At 48.4% G+C, this 21,056-nt stretch overlaps 1 protein-coding gene across 2 annotated transcripts in view; it reads left to right on the plus strand.

Moving 5' to 3' along the window:
* The window catches only part of OTOF (otoferlin), a 74,568-nt gene that overhangs the window by 5,558 nt on the left and 47,954 nt on the right, over positions 1-21,056 (plus strand). For both annotated transcript variants that reach the window (XM_004582655.2, XM_004582656.2), the window contains exon 2: positions 8,925-8,983. In XM_004582655.2, coding sequence (XP_004582712.2) covers positions 8,925-8,983 — 59 coding nt within the window. The remainder of the gene's footprint in view (positions 1-8,924; positions 8,984-21,056) is intronic.

The raw sequence follows: 21,056 nt of genomic DNA on the forward strand, positions 1-21,056 counted from the left end.
AAATAGGTGGTTGTGTTGGCTGCTCAACCTCATGCATGTGCTAAAAGCCACTGGATTATGCGCTTTTATTAGAAAGAGGGTTTTAAAAGATGTAAAGTGTATTTTCACAAATAAAAATAATGACAATCTCCCCCCTCAAAAAAAGAAGAAGAAGGAAACGGAAATAGATAAAATCCAGGGAAAATGAACGAAAGCAAAAGCTGGTTCTTTGTAAAAATTGCTCTACTAGAGAAGACTGATGAAGGAAAAAAAACAAAACAAAACAAAAGCAAGAAAACACAAGTTATTGATGTCAGGAAAAAAAGGACCATGGGGAATGACATTGTAACATAGTAAGTTAAGCCTCTGCCTGCAGTGCCAGCATTCCGTTTGGGCACTGATTTGAGTACCAGCTACTCAACTTCCGGTCCAGCTCCCTGCTAATGTTTCTGGGGAAAGTAGCAAAAGATGGCCTAGGTCCTTGGGCTCCTGCACCCTCATGGGAGACCAGGAAAAAGCTTCAGGCTCCTGGCTTCAGATCAGCTCAAATCCAGCCACTATGACCATTTGGGGAGTAAACCAGCTAATGAAAGATTTCTGTCTCTCTCTCATTTTTCCTTTCTCTCTCTTTTTCTCCCTCCCTCCTTCTCTCCTTCTCTTTCATTATCTCTACCTCTCAAATAAAAATAAATATTTTTAAAAAGAGGTAGTGTAATTGCATCTAAAAGAAAACAGGGGAATATTACAAATAGTTTGTCCCAGTAAATTTTACAACTCAGACAAATCTTTTGAGAAGCAACCTGCTACAACTGACAAACAAGTGGAAGGGGCCAGCATGGTGGCATAACATGGTACTCCTCACCCTGCAGCACCAGCATCCCATATAGGCACCAGTTCAGGTCCCAGCTTCTCCACTTCTGATTCAGCATCCTGTTTATGGCCTGGGAACACAGTGGGAAATAGCCCAAGGCATTGGGCCCCTGAACCCTTGAACCGTAGGAGACCCAGAAGAAGCTCCTGGCTTTAAATCGGCCCAGCCCTGGCTGTTGCGACCATTTGGGGAGTGAATCTTCAGATGGAAGATCTCTCTCTCTCTCTCTCTCTCTCTCTCCCTTTTGCTCTCTCTCTCTCTCTCCAATCATTTCAAGTAAAATATATAAATATTTTTAAAAATGAAAAAAATGAGAAATCTGAAGAAACGAATTTCCTCTTCCTTTTTAAAAGATTTGTTTATTGGGTCCAGTACAATGGCTCAGTTTGTGTCAGCATCCCATACGGGCCCTGATTTATGTCCCAGCTTCTCCACTTCCCATCCAGCTCCCTACTTATGCCCTGAGAAAGCAGTAGGGGATGGACCAAAACTTTGGGACCCTGCATCCACGTGGGAGACCCAGAAGAAACTTCTGGCTCTTGGCTTTGGATCGGCTCAGCTCTGGCCATTTCAACCATTTGGATAGTGAGCCAGTAAGTGGAAGATCTTTCTCTCCATGTCTCTCCTTCTGTCTGTAAATTTTATTTGCCTTTCCAATAAAAACAAATAAATCTTTTTAAAAATATATTTGAAATGTAGAACAATATAGAAGGAGCAGAGAAGAAAGAAATGGAAAGGAGAGAGAGACAGAGAGAGAGAGAGAGAGAGAGAGAGAGAGAGAGAGAGAGAGAGAGAGAGGTCTTCCTTCTGCTGTTTCACTCCCCAAATGGCTGATACAGCTAGGTCTGTGCCAAGCAGAAGCCAGGAGCCAGAGATTCCTCTTGGGTCTCCCGTATGGGATAGGAAACTCAAATATGTAGAAAATGTATCATGTTTTTGGATTAAAATATGCTACTTCTCTACAATTCATGTATAGACTAAATACAATACCAACTAAAAATCACAGCAGGCTACATTTTTAATAATGAAGTTTGTATACACACACATATGTGAACATGCAAAGGATCTGAAATAAACAACCCTTGAAGTTGGCGAAGAAATCTGGAGCATCTACACCACTAAATGACTTATTGTGAAGTTGTAGGAATCAAGACAGTATGGCATTGACCACCCCGTGTATGGACATGCAAACCAGTGGGTCAAAATCCAGTACTCAGAAACAGATCCCATTCATATCGAATCAAGCGGTTTTTCAACCAAGGCACTGGATACCTAGAAAAACTAGATATTTACATAGAGCTTCCAACTCCTACTTCACAACACCCACAGAAGTTAATTCAAGATAGATTGTAGAATTAGACAAAAATAAGCTTCTAGGAGAACACATAGAATATTTTTTGTTATATTCTCCAGTTAGGTGAAGATTGATTCAAGGTAACAGCAAAAAATCACCAACAGAAGAAACAGATTTCATTAAAAATTAAGATTTCTAAAAAAGTAACAACTCCTAGTTGTCAAAAAAGTCACACAAGAATATGAGCCAGGAAGCCATACACGATAAAAGCACCCACACATATCGGATGAAGGACTTTAGCCACAACATACAAAGAATTCTTTGACATCATTAAGGAAAAAGTGACCGATCACATTTTCCAAATAGGCAAAAATCTTGGACACTTTATAGCACCAGATATCCAATTGGCCAATACACACTTGAAAACGTAGTCAACTCCATCAGTCATGAGAGAAGTGACAGTCCAAATTACACTGAGATAGTAGGCCATAAACTCTAAAATGGCCAAAATGCTGATGTCTTCAGGTGACAAGCACCTGCTGGCGAAGAGGCAGAACCACTCAGACTATTGCTTAGCTGATGGGACTGTGCACGGGAGCAACCCGGTCGGAACACAGCTTGATGGTCTCTGTTCAGCAGCTCCCTACCCTGTGAACCAGCCCTCTTGCACGTAGGTGTTTCCTCGAGAGAACTGCAATCATCACAAAGAGACTCCTACCAGAACATTCACGACAGCTTTTCTCATGAACAGCTAGCTCAACACTGGCAGCAACTTGGAAGTGCCGCACAAGACTGGACCAACAATCATGTGTCTTCTTACACCAAAGCAGTCCTCAACAACACAAATGAACAAACCGTATCACTAGCCTTCTGTGCCCTTGGCCCTAGAACCACAGATCCAGACAGCTGAGATTTAGTGTCTATACTAAATACATGCAGATTCATTTTCTTATCATGATTATGTGAGTCAGTGTAACAATGATTTGTGCTATGTTAGCATTGTCCCCAGTATTAAAAAGAAATCTAGATGGTTTCAAGCAGACAGGAGAATGTGCATAGGTTAGATGCAAATATTCACACTACAAAATCATATATAAAGAACTTGAGCATCCAAGGACTTCTGTAACAGCAAGGAATTAGTCCTGGGTCTGCCTTCAGATTCCAAGGGATCCTGGCATTGACATGGGCAACAGTACGGATAGATCACAGGAGCACTGCATTGATCCAAAGAAGAGAAGCTCCAGGAAAGTACATTCTGTGGAAGATATTGTCAGACACTCATCTTTGATGCTAGAAATTAGAGCTCCGATTTCCAGGGCAGTGGGAAAGAACTGACTGCGAGAGGGCACGAGGGAACATTTTACCTAGATGAAGACATTCCACCTCCAGGCCATGTGGTGATTATACACAATGATGTGCATATATTGAGGCTCCCTCATTGTTCGCTTAAGATCTGTGAATATAAATCTTCCCTATGTAGTTAAAAAAAGAAGACATTAGCATACATAAAAGACCTAGAACTGTAAAAATAGTATATAAAAAGAGGGAGAAGGTATTTCTGATTATATGCTACTAAAAATATACTGCAGATGTGATTCACAATAGAGACCCCTTTGATACATTGCACCTGACTTGAGGTTTCAAATGGATGACAGGACTATTTAGTAGAATAACCGACGTTTCTTTTGCATAATGAACCATGAGCTCAGTGCTGTTCCCCTAAGCATTACCATTTCCCGTGGTTGGTAGATTAGAAAGGCCAACAGTTTCTTCAAGGGCACATGGCTAGTGAGTGTTGAGCAGGGATTTGAACTCAGGCACTCTGGACCTAGCACATCATCCTCCATACTGGGTCACTCAGGCTTTCTAAGAAACAGTCTTCCACAGATCCTGGTAAGACCCAGGCCGTAGGCTGGTCACCCCAATCATGGTCGCCAACCTACTGAGGTTGACAAGTCTAAGACCCTAAGGATTGGAATGGCCAGCTGCAGGACTCCCAGCCTCCATGCTATAGCTCCAGGCCCACTCCTGCATGCACGAATGTCTGGGTCCCTCTCCTGCAGCTCCATGAGAGCAGTGAGCCTGTCCAAAGGCAGAGGCTGATCTCAATTGGGGAGAAGGAAAATTCCACAGGGCCTCACTCTGACAGCCAGGGTGGGAGGGAAGCAGATGCCAGGGCATGGTGCAGGTGCCTGCCAATGTTCTGTGAGGCTCATCCAGGCAGTGCTTGCAAGGAAGCTCTGCAAATTTGAAATGATATCTGAGATAGCAGGTGCAAGTCAAAGGCACTGCTGGGATAATGGGTCAGAGGCTCAGTGCTGGCAAAACCATGATGTCTCTGAAACATGTCCTCAGCTACCCTCCTCCTCGCCCTGCTACACACACACACACACACACACACACAGGCTCTCTGGGGTTCCTAGCATCACATCCAGTCTTCCTTTTAAAGACCCCTCCCAGGACAAAGCCCCTTTCATGCCTCCCTTTCCTACGGAACTTTCAGCAATGCTATGTCCAGTGCCTTCAGCACACCCCTGGCAGAGTCCTTTCAAACACATGCTCACGCTTTGCCCTCTGCCGGGACATCTGTTCTGCCTCCTGTCCCACAGTCCGTCTGCATCTCTGGATTCTATCTGCTCTTCCAGTGTTACTGCCCAGGCCTCCACGATGTCTGCCTTGACAAGTTGAGCTGACAGTCATTTCACTTTTTTCCTGGATTCTTTCTTTTTTATGCTTTTTTGTGGGCCATCGATCTGATTCAGCCCTCTATGATGGACTTTCCCATGCCTGACATAGCCATCTCTGTAATCAGCTCTTAAAGGTAGCATTCAGATTTAAGTTGTGTTACCGATATTTGGGAGATTGGTCCCTTTTTCTGGTTCACTCCCTAAATACCCATAATGGCTAGGATAGGGGACCACAGCGAAGTCATGAGTTGGGAATACAAACCAGGTCTCCCACATGGAGCCCAGGTAACTTGTATGACCACAGCCTGCAGGGTCCTCATGAGCAGGAAGCTGGGGTCAGGAACAGAGCTGGGAAGCAAGCCTAAGCTTGTGGGACACAGGCATCATGTCCGGTATCTTAACCACTCAGTTAAATGCCACTGTCCAGATCCAAATGATCCTCACAGAACCCCATTCCCCCATGGCCAGCTAGCCGTGCTGACCCAAACCCAGATGGGAAATGGAAGAAGGCAAAGGACTAGGCACAAGTGCCTCTGGGCCTGCCTTGGCACCAAGGTCTGGCTCCCGCTGGGTAAGCTGACAGCAAGAGGGAGATGCCCTGAGCAGGTGAGCTGTTTGGTACACTTAGATCGTATCCCATGGAGGTCCAGGGCACCACTGACCTGCCTGTGAAGCAAGCTCTGAGCTCACTTATACACACTTGCAGGAGGCCAGCTATGGTGGACATTGTAAAACAGCAAAAGGCCTGAAAGCAGTTTCTGCTTAGCTTTGGAGCCCAATATCCAAAGTCCCTCTGGCTGTGAGTGTTGTCCCAGGCGGCGATGCTCACTAAGCTGGGAGTGCAGACTCTGCACTGATACTCCCAGGGGGTGGGCAGATGTCCGACCACCACACAGCACATCCCACCCATGCCTTGCAAAGAGAGAGGCTGGAGTTCAGTTTTCCCAACTCACCCCTGCTGCTCACTGGATCCCAGAATGTCTCTCCATGCAGGGAAGAGAATATTTTCTTCCAAATTTGACTCTTGATCTTTCCTGTGTCAAGAAAGGGAATTGGAGGTTAGGAGTTTTCAGTTTTGCTTGGCACTCATTTAAAATGAAGCTGAAATGTTAGTAAGACTGGTGTTGAGGAGCTGGTCCTGTGGTGCAGCGAGTTAAGCTGCCTCCCCATATGGTGCCAGTTGTCATCCTGGCTGCTCCCTTGCCACCTAGCTCTGTGCTAACATGCCTCGGGGAAAAAGCGAAGGATGACTCAAATGCTTGGGCCCGTGTACCCATGTGGGAGACCCAGATGCAATTCCTAGTTCTTGGCTTGGGCCTGGCCTAGTTCTGGCTTTTGCAGCCATCTGGGGATGAACCAGTAGAGGAAAGATCCATTCTTTCTCTTCTCTCTGATTTTCAAATAAAAAGGAAAGACATGTTGAGTGAGTAGGTGTTAGGTGGCAATGAACTTGAAGGATGAGATTGGTAGCCCTTACTGATAACTTGAAGTGGATGACAGAGGTCCCTAGCCCTGTCACTGAGAAGAAAAACACAGCAGGAGTGACACTGCCACCATGCACATTTCTCCTAACAAGTCTCTCATCACAGAGGCCTAAGACAGTGCTGTTTGCTTAATTAAGTCAGCCTTTTTATGGTCTCCGTACTAGGAACCAGTTACGCCGTCCTGGCTAAGGGTATTCACCAGCGGCCATTCCTCAGGGCCTGAGTCCAAGATGCTTTAGTGCATTTCAAAGTACAGCCCTGACGGCTGAGCCTTGCCAGGGCTCCTTTCACAGGTATTTGATCTCATTTCAGGCAAGCCAATGGGAAAGAGGCCAGCGGCTGGGGTTTGAGCTGATTGAAAGCTTGCATTGGAACTGACCCCATTCAGAGGGCCTCACTCGCACCGTCCCTCCTTTCCCCTGCTGGCTTGCTCCACTTTCCACTCCAGGAGACCCCTGAGTGCAGCTTTAATCCCAGCCTCATCAAGACATTTCCAGGGTGAAAAACACCTTTGATTTTTTTTTTCCAAGTGAGCAGCTACAGAGCCCTGGGGGGAGTACCCCTCTCCGCCCCTACCTCCATGCACACTCCTAATTCACAAGTCTCAGGTGGGAGTTCCCCATGGGAAAAACCTCCCTAGGATCCCAGCACAGGCAGCACCACTCCTGTTCCTTCTCTTCCCCGGGCTGCCCTGGGCTCCGTGCTGGAGATTTGTGTTTCTGATAGTCAGCTTTTGTTTGTTCCCTAGCCAGCACTGAAGATGCTTTCCTTCTCACCACGTCCCCTTTGCACCCATTTGCTGTGTGGGCAGGTTCTTGCTCACTGCCTCTGCCCCAGGTTTTTGGATGCAGCCCTCCCTCCAAATCCCCACTACCAAATACACACACAACTCCTTCCTCAGATCACCCACATGCCTCTAGTTAAGCGCCCCATCCTCCCCACCCCGCCCCAATCATGTCCCCAGCCCACCTCATCACTGGGCAACTGTGTGTCAAACTAGACCCAGCTCCTGAGACATGAAAACCACTGGCCTTTTTAATCAGGAATCTGGTCAGAGGCGAAGTTCCCAACAGGCGGCAGCCTGCCCTGCAGAGCCCAGGGATGGTCAAGGGAGGCTCACCTGCAGCCCCTCCCCAGCTGCGCACTGGTTCAGCTAGATCTCCCAGGTTTTCAGGCCTGGGTGGTGGGGAGAACACTGTGTGCTCCTGCCATGCAGGTCCCAGTCCTGCCCCCCAGTACCGACCCACACTGACCCTCTATCCTGCCTAGGTAAGCTTGGGCTTTTCCTGGAGACACTCTTCAAGGTCTGGGTCGCTGGCTTAGACCCATGGAGGCTGCTTTACAGAATTTGCTTTCAGGCAGAAGTAAAGTACGGATGGGCATTGAGCAGAATCCAACTCCCCTGTGGACAGCAAAGATCAAAGCCTGCTGCTTCCAGCACTTTCTCCCTCCTCTCTTCCAGGAATATAAACACCTTTAATGGTCTGAGTCCTTTGTCTACTCAGAAGCAAAACACATGCAGATGTAATTAGGAGGGGGAGTCTTTGATTAGCAGGGCTATCTTTCAGGAGTTGAAATTCACAGAGGGGACTAAGTCATTCTCAGTGGCAATTTTTGATAAACTTTCCTACTTCCGGGTTCTCTTGGAAACTCCTTCTCATGTGGCCCTTCTCACTCCCAAGCATTATTTGTCCTCCTTTCTCTGTGCCATTCATTTCTCTGTCCTGTGCAAATGGTAACGTGTTGAGGTACCTGTCCCAGTTCCCTGGTGGAGCTGAGGGGTAGAATCCTGTACCTTTGACCCTCTGTCCATCCAGCTATCCCCAGCTCTGGATAGGACATCAGAGCCTACTGGCCGAGCTAGCTGGAGCCCTCTCATGTAATCCTACCATGCTTAACTTGCCTCCGGTTCTCTCCCAATTTTGTTTCCTCTGACCAAAACGGGCCAGTCATGCACCAGGTAGGCCAGAAAAGAGGGCATGTCCCACATTGAGTTAGTGTAAGGAGGGGTTAGGGACAGTGTACCCACTTCATACACTATCTTTTACCTGTGCCGGTGTGAGGCAGGCAGGTGCATAGTAATTCCTGGCTTTTCCTCCTGCCAAGACTCTTGGCCAGGCCATGACAATGTGAACAACACAAAGCAACACTACTTGGGGTGGCTGCCGGCTCGAGTCACAAGGAGCTGATTCCACAGACCTCTTGTCAGCAGGCAAGGGACTTGTTGCCTTCAGGACTAGGCTTCTGCTAGGGTGGGGGATGGAGGTAGGGCAGGGCCACCGTCAGAGCTAGGGAATGCAGATAGAGGCTGCTGGGAAAGCAGTCAGCTGGAAGCAGGAGCCCCAAGAGCAACTCTCACAGAGGCTTGAGCATTCCTGGACTTTAGTAGCTCTGCCGTGAGGGGAACTGATGGCGTGACCTGCCCCAGAAGGTCAGAGACAAGGTCACAGGGGCCTGCCCCACCTGGGAGGATTCTACGAGTTGTGGCAGCTAGGGTTCACAATAAATGTGAATAAATGAGTCGGGTGCTTTTATGTCAGCTCCAATTTGACTCTAACTTCTTGGAAGAGACTGGTCTGACTCTAGAACTTACTTTTTCTCTCCCACAGGCCAGTCCTTCTACTCCCGGGTGCTGGAGAACTGTGAAGATGTGGCTGACTTTGACGAGGTAGGACACCCAAGACTTGGCTCTTACGGTCTTGCACCTGCTGGGCAGCCAGCAGTCATCATGTCCCCCTTCTCTCTCTCTTGTCTCTGCATACCCTTCTCTCAGATGCAACCAATGCAATGTCTTTCATGCGTTTCCTGTGGCTTCCTGCGTATTCTTGCAAAATGTGTCCTACTATCTTGGGAGCATATAATTAATACTTATCTGGCCTTTCATTTTCCTACTCTTTCCCACTCCTACCACCATCAAAGATATGTTTATTTAATTGAAAAGGAGTTACAAAGTGTGTGTGTGGAGGGGGAGAGGGAGAGACAGAGAGTGAGAAAAAGGAAGAGATTTATCTGCTTATTCATTCTCCAAAAGGTTGCAACACTAGGGCTGGGCCAAGGAACTCCATCCAAGTTTCCCATGTGGGTAGCAGGGGCCCAAGCACTTGGGCCATCTTCCACTGCTTTCCCAGGCCATTAGCAGGGAGCTGGATTGGAAGTGTTGCAGCTGGAATTTGAACCAGCACGCATATTGGATGCCAGCATTGCAGGTGGGTAGCTTGGTTCACTGCACCACAACGCCGGCCCCATGTGCACTGTTTTGAAGTCTTACCTGTATTGAAACCATGTTTCAGGGGACACCTCTGATACATAGGAAGGTGACAACTCTTCGCATTTGCCTGGGACTGAGGGACAGCCTGGGACACAGACTGTCAGTGCTGACACTGGGAAAGTTCAGGAAAACCTCGTTCCGCATCTTACCCACGCTGCCAGGGAGAGACTCTAGCTCGCCGGCCTCCAACAGGCAGTGGTAGTGCTGTGTGTGTCTCTTGACACTGTGTGTGTCATCAGACTCAACTTGGACACACCTGTGCCCGCATCTCCACCAGTAGGTGAGTCCCAGCTCCTTGAATCATGCTTGTCTGAGGGTAGTAGCTCATTATTGCTTTACTGTACACTTCTTCAGTTACTAATGGGTTTGAACCTCTCTGCTGTGCCTTTGGGATTTTAATTTCCTCTTTTGAGCATTGTCTCCCCATACTCCTCTTGGCTTTTTCTAATTGATTTGCAAATGTTCTTTGTATTTGCTACCTCACCAAGCCCTGTTGGCTTTAGATAGTGCAAAGACCTTCTCCCAGTCTGCATGTGTCTCTTAACTGAGTGTGGTGAGGCTCCAAATCCCTAATTCTTGTGCATTTTCAAGTTTTCTGGAAGAAGTGTCCCTCTCCCAGTTATATATGTATGCTCTTCTGATTTTATAGTTATACATTGTTTGTGGTGTTCAATAAGGTTCATTGTTCACTGTGTAAGGAGACCTTTTTCCAAATACAACTCAGTAAGCAACCTTCCTCCCTGTATTTGCACTCTAGTAAGTTCTGTGTTGAGTCCTCTGTTCCACCTCATTAGTCGGTATGTCTGTTCCGGAACCTTCCCCAATTAACTACATTAAATGGATCTTTTGTATGCCATCATGAGTCAACACATTGTTACAGCCATTTGAGAAATGACCCAGTGGATAGCCGGTCTCTTTCTCTTTCTGTGCCACTTTGCCTTTCAAATAATATAAGTCTTCAAGAACATAACGACAAAGTTGTAGATCTATATGTGGATCTTGATCCTTGCAGATAAATTTCAAAGTAAGTTCAAAAATTCTTGCAAAAACTTAACTCTGAACTTTGATTGAGCCTGCACTAAAAGTGGGGAGATGTCAGTTCTTTGATCATAGGAAATACCTCATCCAAATTAGCTGCCATGTATCACTCAGGTTTCTACATTTTCTGCATGCAAGCCTCAGGGATTCTTGATTATTTCCTTGGTGCTTTAGTGTTTTGAGATCATCTTGAGAAATACCAGACTTTTTTTGCATTCTTTAGTTGGTTGTTGTCGGCATAGAAAGCAGCTGTCATTAAGACCGTGGTTTATTGGCAACTTTGCTGAACTCTTGTTGGTTTGAACTGTTTACCTGCCGATTCTGTTTTTCTGTGTAACATATTGTCTACTATAGAAGTGTTTTCTCTCTCCTGCCCAATCTTTAGTTTGCTAGTTCCTTGTGTCTCCATAGTGTTGACCCTGACCTCTGGGTCTTTGGTGAACAGTAGTGACGGTAAGCATCTCAACATTAAGGGAGAAAAAAAAAATGCACCTAAGGTTTTGTCATCAAGTACATTTCTGGTCGTAGATTTTACTCTCTGAATTTGTCTTATTGATGGGCTTTGAGTTTTATAAAAGGCTGTTGGACATTATCAAAAGCTTATTCTGTGTGATTGACACCAACCTAATTTCTCTCCTTCAGTATGTTTCGTAATTTTTCATTGTGATGTGAGATTCAGTTGGCAAATATTTAAAGTTTTTGCAGCCATGCTCATAAAGCTCATAAAATTTTGGAGCTTCCATTTTTTTTTTTTTTGAACTACACATAGAAGTATTCTTCCTTGATGTTTTGGATGACTCATTTATCACTTAAGTCTGGATTTGTGGGGGAGGAACTCTCCTTGAATCCCTTTCCAAAAATGTATTTCTTTTTATTGGAAAGTCAAATATGCAGAGAGGAAGAGACAGAGAGGAAGATTTTCCATCCATTGATTCACTCCCCAAGTGACTGCAACAGCTGGAACCGAGCAGATCTGAAGCCAGGAGCCAGGAGCTTCTTCCCGGTCTCCCATGCAGGTGCAGGGTCCCATACTTTACTGCCTTCCCAGGCCACAGACAGGGAGCTAGATGGGACGTGGGGCCTGCTGGACACAATTCAGTGCCCACATAGGAGCCTGGCACATGCAAGGAGAGGACTTTAGCCACTAGGCTTCTGTACTGGGCCGCTGCATCTTTTTGTAACAGCTTTGTCTGGGTTTTATATTTCCTAGGCAGTTTTACATTTTAGCTAGCTTCCACACTTATTAGCATATATTTCATGATAATATTTGGAAATTACCTGTGTATCTTTATTGTGCCTCTGGCAATTCCCCCTTTTGTTTCTTATTTCACTTTTAAAATATCTTCTCTTTGTTCTTCATCAGTTTTGTTAAATATCTTTATTTTATTAATCTTTGTGAGGAACCAATTTTTTGCTTCATTAATCTCCTTGGAGACTCGTGGTAGTGACTCCATTTCATTTATTTCTGGGCTTTTCTTGATTATTTCACATCTATTTCTGTAATTTTGCTCTATGCTTGAGTGGAGTACTAATCCTATTACTTGCGGTCTTTTTTGTGCTTTCATAATTAATGCCTTCAAAGTTCTTTTCTTTTTTCAAGACATTTTTATTTATTTGAAAAGCAAGGTCTTAAAGGAGAGAAGGAAAGAGAGAGAGATGCAGAGAGAAAGAGAATCTTCTATCTGCTGGTTCAGTCCCCAAATGACAGAGACAGCTAGGACTAAACCAAAGCAAGGCCAGGAGCCTGGAAAGCTGTTAGGATCTGCCACGTGGGTGACAGGGCTCCAAACACGTGGGCCAGTCTCCGCTGCTTCCCCAGCACGTTAGCAGGGAACTGGATCAGAAGTAGAGAAGCCAGAACCCATCGTAGGCAGTAGCTTAACTGCTTGTATCAAAATATCAGCTCCTAAAGCTATAAATTTTGTTCTACAAGCAGCTTTACCAGTGTGTGCATATTTTCGATAGGTAGAATTTTCATTAGTATTTAATTTTAAGCATGTCTTGTATTCCTTAATGATTTTAAAACTCAAGGTTTATATAGTAATATGTTGGCTTCCAAGTATGTGACTTTCTAAGCTCTCCTTATTTTATCCATTTCCATTACACTATGATCAAAGAACTGTGTGTGTGATGCTGATTCTTTGCAATTTATGAGTCTTTCAATCGCAGCCTAACCTCTGGTTGCAAATACTCCCCCTGCTTTGAAGGAATGAGTTCAGTGGGGAGTTCTATTTATAGCCTGCCAAAAGCCCGGAGCCCATTCTGCATCAGCTGAAGCTGATTAATTAGATTACACATTTTTCTGCTTATGTTTCTCTATCAGTTTCAAAAAGAGTTATGATAGAATCCACCACTGCAATTGCTGATTTATGTATTTCTCCTGCAATTCTGCCAGCTTCTGCTTGATGTTTTCTGAGACTGTATTATTGGTTCCCTATATCTTCTTGTCTCTGGTATATTACTTGTTACTGGTATCTAACACCCTTCCTTTTCCCTTACGATTTACTTTGCATTAATTTGTGCTTTTAAGGTTGCTTCCTCAGCTTATTCTGGTTCCTTTGCCTGGTGTATTTTTTCCAATTCTTGCTTTGCTTTTTAGTATTTTGAGGTTAAGTTTCAGTATATCTTCTTGGGCTTCTCCAGTGGGGGAGTCTCTGTCTTTTAATGGACAAATTGTACCCATTTCCATTTATTGTCAGTTTATCCCCATTGGGTCTATTTTCACCACCATCTTGTCTGATATTTTCCATTTACTGTACCTTTGTTTGCTTCTCTGTTCCTCCTTTCCAACTTTCCACTGGATAGGTTAGGTTTCCTTTTGTTCCTTAAAAAGTTGTGCATTTTGTTTTTGTTTCCAGACTAGTTACCCTTACTAAATTATGTATCCCTATTGAGAGCTCACCCAAATCAGGAATCCTAGTTTTCTCTAACATGGAAAATGCTTTCATCTCTCTGTCTTCTCTCTGAGGACCCCACCTCAGGGCACTGTCCCAACCCTGTGCTGATATTGCTCACATTCAGACTGAGGCTCTTAGGAAGGTGCAGTCTTCTTTATTTTGTTTGTTCTAACCTTCTTTTTCCTAATATAACAACAGCCTTCCCCAAGATGTTTGACCTCTCTCCTCTGTGTCTATTGACACATTTCTTCTCATTTGCACATTTCTTCCAAAAATTTTTCTCATTTGGGTCTTTGTGTGGCACACCTAAAACTGTAAATCTGAGGGTATGTTTCTTATTTTTTCAGAGTTGAATTAGAGTTTCACTGGATATCAAATGCTTTATTCGAAGCTGTTGCTTCACATCTTCCCAAGTCCCTTTCTGGGTTGCCGTGGTGAGGTTTGAGGCTCATTCTTGCAACTTTGCAAGTAGGCGCCCCTTTGTCACTGGAAAGGAAAAGGTAGGAGTGTAATTATTTCCTTTTTTTATATCCTTAACTTTCATCGTCATGTCTCTAGTTGTGAGTTTTCTTTATCATTTCTGTTTTACTGCTGTTTGGTGAGCACTTCAGTTTCTCAGGCATAGCAGAAAGCTCTATCTTTTTGGCTTTTTCAAACACTCCTTTCAGTCCGTCCTTATTTATGTTGTTCTCTCCTGTGCAGCTTCTGTTTTTCTCAGATGGTGTTGCTTTGAGGTCAGCTGGAGTGTGAATCTTCCAATCCTTCCCTGCCGTCTTCAGAGGGGGCTCTTCAGGCGGACCCTTCAGTTGACTAACGTGCCCTCTGTCTGAATCACTCGGTAGCTTCCTGTCATATTGCTCATATCCATCCTGGCAGTTGGCAGGTGTTACTGACGTGTTGCAAGTGGTGATGCTCTCCTATGTGCTGCCTTCCCTCTGCATTCTTCACGTGCCTGTTGAGTTGGTCCTCCTTGGTTTGCTCCAGGATGAGCCAGTTTCTGGTCCCCAAGGTAGGAGGATGCCCCCTGCCAAGGCTGGTCTGCATGAGTCCCTAGAGGATGAACACAAACACAAGAATGGGAACCCCAGGCGCCCTCCCCCTGAGGCAGGGATCCCATCTGTGCCAGCAGGTAGTCTAGGCTTTTACCCAAAGCTCTGGGGGTTCAGCACAGTTGGAGGCTGCTGATCCATCAGCATCTGCTCTTTTCAGTCCTCATCCCCAACAAGGCTATTACCACAGCATCATTAGCAAGGGGCAGGCATAGAACCATAGGTCATGGCATAACTTTCCTCCAATTGTCCTCTCCCAGCCCCTAGCCCTATCTGACCCTCCTGGACAGCCTCTGTGCTCACACACCCAGCCAGAACCACCCTGAGCCCATTGGGTCTCCGTCACTCATCTGTTCCTCCCTGGAGGGAGTTAAGGTTAGGGTTAGCAAGAGGGTTCCTTCCCTCTTGCTGCTGGAGTTCCTCCTGGGCTGACTTTGGGTTTTGATGGAGCAGGCCAGAGTCACCAACCTGGCATGAACCGTAAGCTCTGCTTGCTGGTCCCCAAAGTAGTCACTACCACCTCACCCCCGCCACCCCTGTCCCAGGCCCTGCCCCTACTCTGTGGCTCTTCTTGGGCTGGAAAGGCCTCGAGGCAGAAATTATCCTAGAGACAGGACCGTGAGCAATCTCCTGGGGCAGGGGATCACTACTTTCCCTCCCCCCTGAACCGAGGCCCCACAGAGTGGCTATCTCCGGGAGGTCTCCAGCTTGCCCACTACCTCTCCCCATCTCCTTCCCCAGAGCTATAGAGAGAAGAGGGGCTCAGGCCAGCCTTCCTGTGACTCTGTCCCCTATACTGATTCCAGGTATAACATCTGACTCCCTGCTTCTAAGACTGCTGGGGGACTTGTCAACTCAGACCTCTGGCCAGCGAGCAACCTGATGCCCCTTCAAAGGGCACCTGCCACCCCTTTCCATGACCAGCACCCCAGGACACCTGAGCCCCATATATACATGACATTCAAGGTTAATCACCATATCCACTCTTTTCCCAGCACTGCCCAGTGTGCATCAGCTGGAAAGTCCATGGCAACTACCCCAGAATATGGACCAAGTTCTGAGCGTACAAGGGTTGCTGGCTTGGGCCAGAATCCTGGGCTGCCTCTGAAGGAACTGAGGGCTGGGAGGCAGTGGACAGAAGGTCAGAGGCCAGGGTACTGTGGGCAGAAGCACAGGACGAGAGCCAGAGGTGGCCACAAGACTGGGGGAAGTGCTACTCATCCATTGTAGATATAGGACACCTCCTTGCACACAGAGAGCTCAACACTGGGATGCTACGTGGCTTGTACAGCTACAGCCTCCATGCTGGGGGCTCCATCGGCAGCCAGCAACAGCACCTGCTCCCCGACCAGTTTCTCTTCTCTCCAGCCTTGGCAGTAGCCCAACTCAGGTGGCCCCACCTAGGATGTGGCTCTAACTGTTCTTTGTATACAGCCATAGAGAGCTGCGCAGGGCCTGACTCCCATCCCACCATCCCTACCAGGACCTGGTGTGGTCTCCCCACACCCCTGACTCCATTTTTCCCTCAGAGAAGTGTTTTGCAGCCTGGCAAACATTGGTCATCAGCATCCAAGTCCTCTTAGCTTCCATTGTCTCCTTGTTCAACCTGCTCTACCCAGAGCTCTCAGGTGCCAGCAACAGAGCCACATGGTGTGTGGCCTGGAAGCTAGACACCTGGGCTCCAGTCTTCACTGACACCATCCCTTCTGGGCCTCAGTTTCCCCCCCCTGCTGCTTCTTCCCCTTCGGCTATCTTGCTTTGCAGCTAACAAACTAAAGCAAGAGGCAGGAGGGAGAACGCCTCAGCATTGTGTTCTGGTGAGCCAGGCAGGGGTCTTTGCATACTGCCTCCCAGCCCTCAGTTCCTGCACAGAGAGCCCAGGTCACAGATACAGAGGTTCTGCTGGCTGGGCTTGGCAACCTGAGTGGGTGCAGTGGCCTGGAAGAAAGACAATGCTGTTGCAACAATGGGTGGAAAGAACCTGTCTGGAGTCACCTTTCCCAGAAGCTGCAATCTGAACTCCTGTGGTTCACCTACAACTTGCAGTTGGAGGATGGGGTGGACAGGAGAGACCCAGGCCTTGTGTCCTGGGGAGTAGGGATGGCCACCCAAAGGCCCTTGCAAACCAGTCTGGCTGGGCTGCAATGCAGGCACCGGGCAGACCCTCCAGGAGAGACCTGAATCCTGACATTGCAAGGAGGCGTGAGGAGAGCCACTGCCATTAACTGAGCTCTCCGTAAGTGGTAGGAGATTCTGCGAACTTCAGCCAGGCTTGCTCTGCCTGTCCCTCTCTGCGTGGCAGCAGGCCAGGCCACAGGAGCCTTGCCAGAGTTGGAGCCATGTCAATCTGATTCCAGAATGCACAATCCCTGCCAAGTGGACAAGATTAGGTCCTGCCCTTGAGGGCTCAGCCTGGTGGGAAGATGGAGCCAGTATAGACAAAGGCCATCCCTTTCTGAGCCCTGGGAAGGGAGGCCAATCTCCCTTTATCCACATGGAGTAGGAATGCACCTTTACTGTCTACCAGTGGCCTCGCAGCCAGCATGGTGCTTGGAGATCATTGCCATGTGAAAGAATGAACCGAAGAATGGACAATCACTGGCTGGGTACCTGTCACCCCAAGCCTATGCTAAACTGGGGTTCATAGGGCTAGGGTTGTGTACAAGCTCCTGGCTCAGGGCTGGCACCATGTGAAGCAAGGCAAGATAATTTAAAGCCACCCTAGAGGCCACCAAGGCATCCCCCTTGTTTCATTGTTAGAGAAGCAGGTATAGAAGAGTGGAGTGGAGTGGGTTGCCAAGACTGCAGCTGGAGGACAAGCAGATCTGCACTCCCAGGATGTCTCCTTTCCTCACACTCTAGTGTGATGCAGCTCAATGTCCCTCACAGACCCAGGGGATTTGGAAGGTGCTGCACCCCCAACACATGCCCAGGGAGCATATTCAGGTTGTCTCCAACATGTGCCAGGGATTCCTGTGTGCAGAGCTCTGAGTCTCTGGGGCCTGTTGGGTGCAGAATGCAGCAGCGAGCCAGCATCAGGCAGGCCAGGGCTGAGCCTAGAGCTGGTGAGCAGGGTCAGGACACAATACTCCTGAGCGCTTGCTTCTCTCCTGCTACATACAACACCCTCACTGACAGTCCTGTTGCAGGTCAGTGTCTGTCTCTAGAAATATCCAGCAGTATCTCCAGGAGTGTGCACAGCCATGATGTGGCAGAATGGGGCTTGCTGGCCTGTGACATCTTGAACGGTGACATTGGCTCAGCAGCACCAGGCACACTCCCTATGGTTTGCAGGCTGAGACGGGGGTGATCTTAGATGGTGTCCTGGGTTCTCCTCCCACTGGCCTCACATCCTCAGGGCCTCTGTGTCCCTGCAGCCTTCCTCCATCAGGGCAGCCTGGACCTCCTTACATGGCAACTGGAAGGAGGGTGAAAACAGAAGTTTCTAGGTGCGGGTGCCACATGGGCTCTGTTGGTAAAACCAATCAAAATGCCAGTCTAGGCTCAGTAGGGGAGAATAGACTCCACCCTGGGTTGGGAGGGAGGTAAAATCTCAAAGCCAAAAGGGATGCAGGGGACAGTGCAGTCCTCGTGAGAGGGAAAGCACTGGCTTTGGCTTCTCACTGGCAATGAGACTCCTCCATAATAGCATTAGATGCCTTGTTGTCAGAGTCCACCCTGTGTGCCAGGGCACAGGGACAAATGACCTCATCATCTCTGTTGTGTACATGAGGACATGGCAAGTTAAAGTCATACCGCAGCTAAGTGACAGTTGGGACTTGAACTGGGGCAGCCTGGCTCTCTTCTGAACTACTCAGCTATGTTACTACTTACATTGGGCAAATCCCCTCTGAGCCTCAGTTGGTCATCTGTAAGTTATGCAATGTATAAAAAGTACGTGGCCAGCACCTGGTACGGATGCCATGGGCATTCAATAAACAAATGTGGGTTTTTTGTTGTTGTTGTTGCTGCCAACCAGGAGGACAATTAGAGCCAAGGCCCCCTTTGGAGATACCTCCACTACTCTCCCAAGCTCAGGAGAGGGTACCCTGGCATGAACTAAGCACCAGACTCCCAGCACCCAGAGGCAAGAAGTCCACTCCTGCCTCGGTGCCCTTTGGGCAGCTCTCAGTCTCTGTTTCCCTACTGTGAGAGGTGCCCATGTCTGTCACATTGCCTTGAACCTCAGGATTGGTGATGAGCGCTATGAGGGTCACTGCTGTAACTCTGCCCAAGCCCCGTCCCTTCCCCCAAACAGCTCGCAACTCCATGGGGTGGAGAGAACCAGCCGCCCCGCACTCCTCAGGCTCCTGTGCTCCCCAGTGCCCCCTGTGTCTGCATTTGCATGTGCACAGTGCCCCAAGTGGAGGTAAGGGAGTAAGAGCACCAATGACACCCGAAGGAGGAAGAGAGACTCTGGACAGAGTCCGGAAGGGGATGGGGAAAGGGCCAAGGAAGTGGCCAGGAAGTGATGGACACACAAGGAGGGAAATTGCTGGGGAGAGGAATCACTCACAGGTTTGCACCAAGTTCCCGAGAGAGGAAAATGGCAAAGCAAAGCAAGCCACTGAGGCTTGCAGCGCTGGGCCCCGTGTGAACACTTCTAGCTCTTCATCACCAAACGCGGTAATAAAACACCTGATAGCCGGAACATTATGAAGAAGGACAACCTGGTTCAGCTCAGGATTCTAGAGGTTGGGAGGTCCCAGAACACGATGCTGTTCCAGCTCTGCTTGGTATCCGGGCCAGGGTGGGCTCTTGCTCAGTCCTCACATCGGGGAGCTGCTGGCTGTGGTCTCCCTCTTCTCACCAAGCCACTCATGCTGTTAGGTGGGCCACAACCTTCCAACCCCAACCAATGCCAATTATCTGCCCAAGTCACCACCTACCAGGGTCATTCACATAGGACTTTGAGGATATATTCAAATCACAGCAAAACCATCCCCCACCCTTCACCATGCCACAGGTGACAATCATAGCGGAGCCACAGCAATCAAAACTAGTGGAGGAGCCAGGGCTGGAATTTGGGTGTTTGATGCAAACTCAGTTCCTGTGATACCATGGAGACCTCCACCTGTGTGAGCTACAAGCCTGGATGTTGTCAGTGTGGTGGTGGTGGTGGGGGGTGTTTGTGGTACCCAGAGCTCACTGATGCTTGCCCAGTGAAGGGACACAGAGCTGGAAATACTACAAAGACCACTGCGAGTGCACCAGACCTTGGATGCTAAGAGAGGGAGCCTGTAACTACTTGGGGAAGTAGTGGAGTCATCATGGAAAAAAATTAACAGAGAGGTACAGATCAACAGCCAAGGGGACCTCAAACCTAAAAGTCACTTTACTGAAACTCATGCCTGTGCTTCCAAGGTGGCCAGATGGCAGTCTCAGCCCCAAATCCTGCCCCCACCAGGAGGTTGAGCCGCTCAGCTGGGGTCCCCACTGATATCTGGACCCCACCTGAAGAGCATGGCTTCAGCAGCCTTGAGGCCTGGAGATTTAGAAAAATGGCCAGGATCAGGAGTCACCTGAAGATGCAGGGACCAGGAAACACAAATAAGACAACATGCTGGATGTGAGAGGAGACACAGCAGAGGCCGTAGGAAGGCAAACTGAGAAACAAGAGGAGGAGAGCAAGCAGGAGAGGGTGTGCAAGACAAGGAGCAGGTCAGAGACTACAGAGCTTCTGCTGGCCCCCGCAAACTGCCTCCTAGAGGGACTAGGCCTTGCCGTCCAGGATGACTGTGCCCGCCCAGGCCCTGCTGGCACCTGCTGCCCCACATTGGGAACCTCTGTCTGCTGCTGCCTGTCCTGGATCTTTGTGGGCAGTCCAGGCCACCAGCCCCCCTGACCCCTCCTTGTCACTCAGCAGATGGGCCTAGGTCATCGTATCTCATGGATCTTGCTTAGCCATGAACAGAGGTCCCTAGGCACTGTCTGTTCCCCTTTTTGCAAATGACCCCCATGGTTGCTCTTTGTCCACCTGGTAAAGTGGCCTGTGCTACTTTCACGGCCAGTCTCCTGCTGCTCCTCACCTTCCTGCTGGTGCCAAAGGCCCTTCCCTGCTCCAGATCTCAGGAGGGTCCAACATCCCTTCCCCGGGTCCCCAGTAGAGCGAAGTCTTCCTGGCCCCTCCACGCCTCTTCCGGGTGCCTTGCTGGTGGCTTGGACCTTCCTGAGCTGGTTTATTCCCCTGCAGCCTCAGGAAGGCAACTTCATTAAGGAAACCGCATTGGGCTGGGCTGCGCAGGAACAAAAGCTGCTGTTGGCTGCTGCCACCACCGCCTCTCCCCCTCCTCCTTCGCAGCCTGGGGAGCCTCACGCTCTCTGCTCCTTCTCCTCAAGCCAAGGCCTGGGCAGAAGGGTTGACAGCTCCACCTGGCGCCCTCTTCCTACCTGCTCCTATCCTCTCTCTCACGCGGGGGTTCAGGCGTGCAGTGGGGCATGGACCCCACTCCCTGTCCAGTTGGGTACAATGGCAGAGGCTCTGATCCT

The sequence above is a fragment of the Ochotona princeps genome, chromosome 8 (assembly GCF_030435755.1).
Source record: "Ochotona princeps isolate mOchPri1 chromosome 8, mOchPri1.hap1, whole genome shotgun sequence".
In the NCBI taxonomy this organism is placed as follows: Eukaryota; Metazoa; Chordata; class Mammalia; order Lagomorpha; family Ochotonidae; genus Ochotona; species Ochotona princeps.